General features: G+C 44.2%; 1 protein-coding gene across 1 annotated transcript; it reads right to left on the bottom strand.

The window, feature by feature from the left end:
- Positions 1-352: 352 nt before the first annotated feature.
- LOC117286254 (Hermansky-Pudlak syndrome 5 protein-like) lies at positions 353-3,981 on the bottom strand. Its single transcript, XM_033763913.1, has 2 exons — positions 3,539-3,981; positions 353-1,309 (listed from the first exon to the last, which is right to left on the bottom strand). Exons 1-2 carry the CDS (start codon positions 3,979-3,981, stop codon positions 1,249-1,251), a joined length of 504 nt encoding a protein of 167 aa, XP_033619804.1. The 3' UTR covers positions 353-1,248.
- Positions 3,982-4,251: the final 270 nt, after the last annotated feature.

Here is a 4,251-nt window from a genome sequence, read left to right on the forward strand (position 1 = left end):
TTTCTCTCTGTGCCCTTCTGGTAAACGCGGATTACTGCAATGTGCCCTGCCAGGGCTGTCAGGAAATGAAGGCACACAGTGCCAGTGCTTGCCATCTGCCCTCGTCCAGCCACTGTGTGACTCCAGCTGACAGTGAAGGGAGGGCTCTAACCCTTTCCTCGGCTCAGACTCACAGTCAGATACCACTGTGCAGTCACGTTTCGCAGTGGAAGGTTCCACACTTCCCGCAGTTCAGAGGCGGTGTGAAGCGGCCTCTCCCTGACCACCTCTTCACCCACCTGGTCACATCACATCCAGGTGTCGTGTGTAGGATGACAGCAATCCCCGTCTGGGTACTCCGCTTGCACTATAAGTGGGAAAAAACCCAACTCGACTCATTCAATGCAAGCAACACTTTACTCCGTGCTGAGCTCACCTTCCTGCAAATTGTTCAAAGATAAGCCTCAAATCTATGTTCTCTCCAAATGGAAACTTTCATCCGCTTTTACATTTCTTAGCAATAGAATGTGCTACAAATGGGCAGCAGTCTGACAACGACAATCTGGTTACATAGTGCAAATGACACAAGCGCTGGCTGCGGTCTTGATTAGGACCCAGCTTTCTTTTATTATGGCTTTCAAAAACAATGCTTAAAAGTGCACGCTTCTCTTGGCCCACTCTGCTTAGGAAGAATAGTAGGTTTCTTCTTGACTAGTGAATTACTCAACTGTATCGAGGTTCAATTTTAAAATGTCAAATAAATACGGGGCAAAGACTTTAGATCAATTTAGAGATGGGAAATTTTATTTCAATCTCTAATTTGAATCTTTAGTATTCCACTTATTTTATGTTAATTCTGTTAACTTCAGGGTTATTTTCAGTAATTTGTAGACTGACGTAGAAAAGATTCAAAAAGAATTCAACTCAGGTTAATAACATTATCTTTATGAGGTACAAAGCTTCTGCTCCCAGCACAGGAGCCTTAGTGGGAAAGAAGTCCCCCCAATCCACTGTGCACGAGCAAATAATACTGCACTCCAAAGAAATACTACACAGCTGTAACATTCACCTCTGATGCCAGCAAACGAGGACCAACTCCTTCACGATGCAACTTCGGTTGAAAAAGGCCGAGGTCACAGACCACACGTGCCAAGGGCGCAGACACCGACAGCAGCAGGGTCCGTCCCCTGGGTGCGGCTTCTCTTCAGGTCCCCACTGCATTCTGAAGATTCAGGAGCCCGATTCAGTGTTTTTTCAAAACTTCTTCCATTAGGTCTGCTGAGACCAGAGATACCGATCACATTTTTCAAGCATGCTTTGTATCAAGGCTCTGAAATTCCAAAGGGGGGTAAAAACCAAACAAATTTAGCTACACATTCATTCTTCACAGAAGACTTAAAAATCTACAGAGACTGGAAAGAATTCAAACAGTAAACTGAACCTGTGCATTAGCAAACATATTTTGATGATAGTTTCATTTGGGGCGGGGGACTTGAACTTGGAACCTTGTGCTTGCGAGGCAGGCGGCGGAACCACTGAGCAAAATCCACGGCCCAAAAAGACATATTTTGAAATGAATGTGTCTGAAGACAACCTATGGAATGGTAGAAAAGAACAACTACCCTGAATTTTAAAAAGCTAAAAGGAATTGAATGGTTATTTCTCCAAAGATACTCTATAAACAGTCAACAAGGCAATGAAAAGAAGGTAGCATCACTAATCATTAGGAAGATGCAAACAAAACAACAAGATCCTATCTAATGCTCATTAAACAGCTAGTATTCTAAAGATACAAAAATGGGGGCCAAAGTAAACCACTCCTAAAAGAAAATAGGAAGGGAAAAACAGAAGAATGGACGAAAGGAAGGTATCTGAGTTACTTTACTGTTGCTGACATACAACACCCAACACCCACAGTTAAAGGAGGAAAGGCTTGTTTGGCTCACAGTTCTTGGAGGTGTCAGTTTACAGGTTGGGGGCTCCAAGGCAGGGTGGCATCACAGAGGAGAAACACTTCAAGGTAGAGGCAGTAAAGAGCAAGCAATAAGCAACAAGCAATGACCCTGTTTCTGTCCTTTGTATCTTAGTCAGACAAGCCACTCTTTAGGACAGGTAGCACTCACACCCTTAATTCTAGCATCACATTCTTGATCACAGCCTCACACACCCTAGGCACAGCCTCCTCCAAAAAGCCCCACCTATGACTGCACGAGGCTTTGAGGGGACACCTAGACACAAGTCCCAGCAGGTGCAAAATAAAGTTCAAGAGAGAAGGCTGGCTAGGACACAGAGAAACCTGAGCCCTTGTGCACTTTTGGTAGAAATGTAAAATGGTACAGCCATCATGAAGACAATGGAAATTCCACTTCTGTGTGTGTATCCAAAGAAATGAGAGCAGGGTCTTGAAGAGATAATTGAACACCCATCGTCACAGCAGCACTGTACACAATATCCAGGGGGGAAACAGCCCGGGTGCTCACTGACGGATAAAGGGTAAATACACGTGGTATATACCTACAGCAGAGTATCACTGAGCCTGACACTTGCTACAGCACGGATGAACGCTGCGACACTCTGCTAAGAGAAACAGGCAGTCACAGACAGACTGACACAAGCTGAGCATATCTACTCCAGAAATTCAAAACTTCTAAGGAAATTTGGACTTTGCCTCATTTCACATTTTAGATTTTCAGATTAAAGATGCTCAACCAGTAAAGTTTATGTACATATTTGAAAATCCAAGAAACTGTGAAACCTAAAACACTTCTGGTCCCAAGTCCTTTGGACAAAGAATACTCAATCAGTACAGTAGGAGTGCACGAAGATGATGTGTCTAGGACAGGCCAAGTTTAGGAATAAGAATGATGGATTCAGGACTGCGGATTTAGCTCAGTGGTTCCGCTGCCTCCCTGGCAAGCGCAAGGTCCCGAGTTTGATCCCTGGTATCAAAAAGAAGGAAAACCTAGAATGACGGTTTCCAGGGATTCAGGGAAGGAAGAATGAAGCGCCGATATTTAATGGATACAGGGCTGGAGTTTGCAAGGGCAAAGCTCTGGAGATTGGTTTCACAACAATGTAAATATACTTGACATAACTGAACTGGAAACAAGATGATTAGATGATGTATTTCATGTTATGTGATTTTCTTTTTCTTTCTCATTTATTACATATATTTTACCACAATGTTGCACAGAAATAAACTTTGACTGAGGCAATTAGTCATCCGGTGTAAATAATATTCCTAAAGAACTAAATAAGGGGCAGAGGATTTAGCTCAGTGGCCCCACACCTGCCTCGCAAGTGCAAGGTCCTGTGTTCAATCCCCAATATGAAAAAAACAAAACAAAATAAAAAACTAAACATATATACTATCTGGGTATTCCCATTAAGCCTGAGAGTAGCCCAGTCATGATCCTGAATGAAGTATTACTGCAGCCTCTTCAACAAATTCTCCAGATGACTCTGTCTCCTCTTCTGCTAAGAGGGGCCCAGGCTGTGTGATCTCTAGAGTCCCACCCTCCTCTGAAAGTCTAGAAGACAGCAGGACAAACTGCATTACCTCTGCCTTTTCTCAGCAATCCTCAGGATATCACAGGTTCTAGTAAACTTCTCCGACAACTCAGGGGCCACACCACATTCCTGTAGCAGTGACCAGGCACGATCCGGGCCCACGGACTTAGCTAACAAGAGAGCCACATTTTCCATGCTGACTGGGGAAGACCCATCACTGACGCTCCCATTCTGTGATTCCCGGGTGGCTGTCCTTGGGCTCTTGCTCTGCAGGAGATGGAGGAGAAATTTCCATTCCTCCACAGTCTCAGGGATCCAACCTGCACAGACACAGACATAAAGTTGGCTCTGACCACTGTTTCTCTTTTGTTGGTACTGGGGATTGAACCCAGGGGTATTCTTCCACAGAGCTGCATCGTCACATTTTAATTTTTCTTCATTAAAATTTTTTTTTAAAAGATAGGATATCACTGACCCCGCATGGTGGCACATGCCTCTAATCCCAGCACTCGGGAGGCTGAGACAGAAGGATTGCTGTGAGTTCGAGACCAGCCTGGGCCACATAATGCCAGATCAGTCTCAACTACATAGTGAGACCCTGTCTCAAAAATCCAAAAAAAAAGATAGGATGTCCTTAAATTGCCCAGGCTGGCCTTGAACTTGTAAACTTACTGCCTTAGCCTCAGAAATAGCTGGTGAGAGAGGTATGTGCTACCATAACCACTCTTACCTACCGCCTACACACAGAAGGTGGTCAAAACT

This window comes from Fukomys damarensis, unplaced genomic scaffold, assembly GCF_012274545.1.
Source record: "Fukomys damarensis isolate Sample0158 unplaced genomic scaffold, DMR_v1.0_HiC HiC_scaffold_16, whole genome shotgun sequence".
NCBI lineage: Eukaryota > Metazoa > Chordata > Mammalia > Rodentia > Bathyergidae > Fukomys > Fukomys damarensis.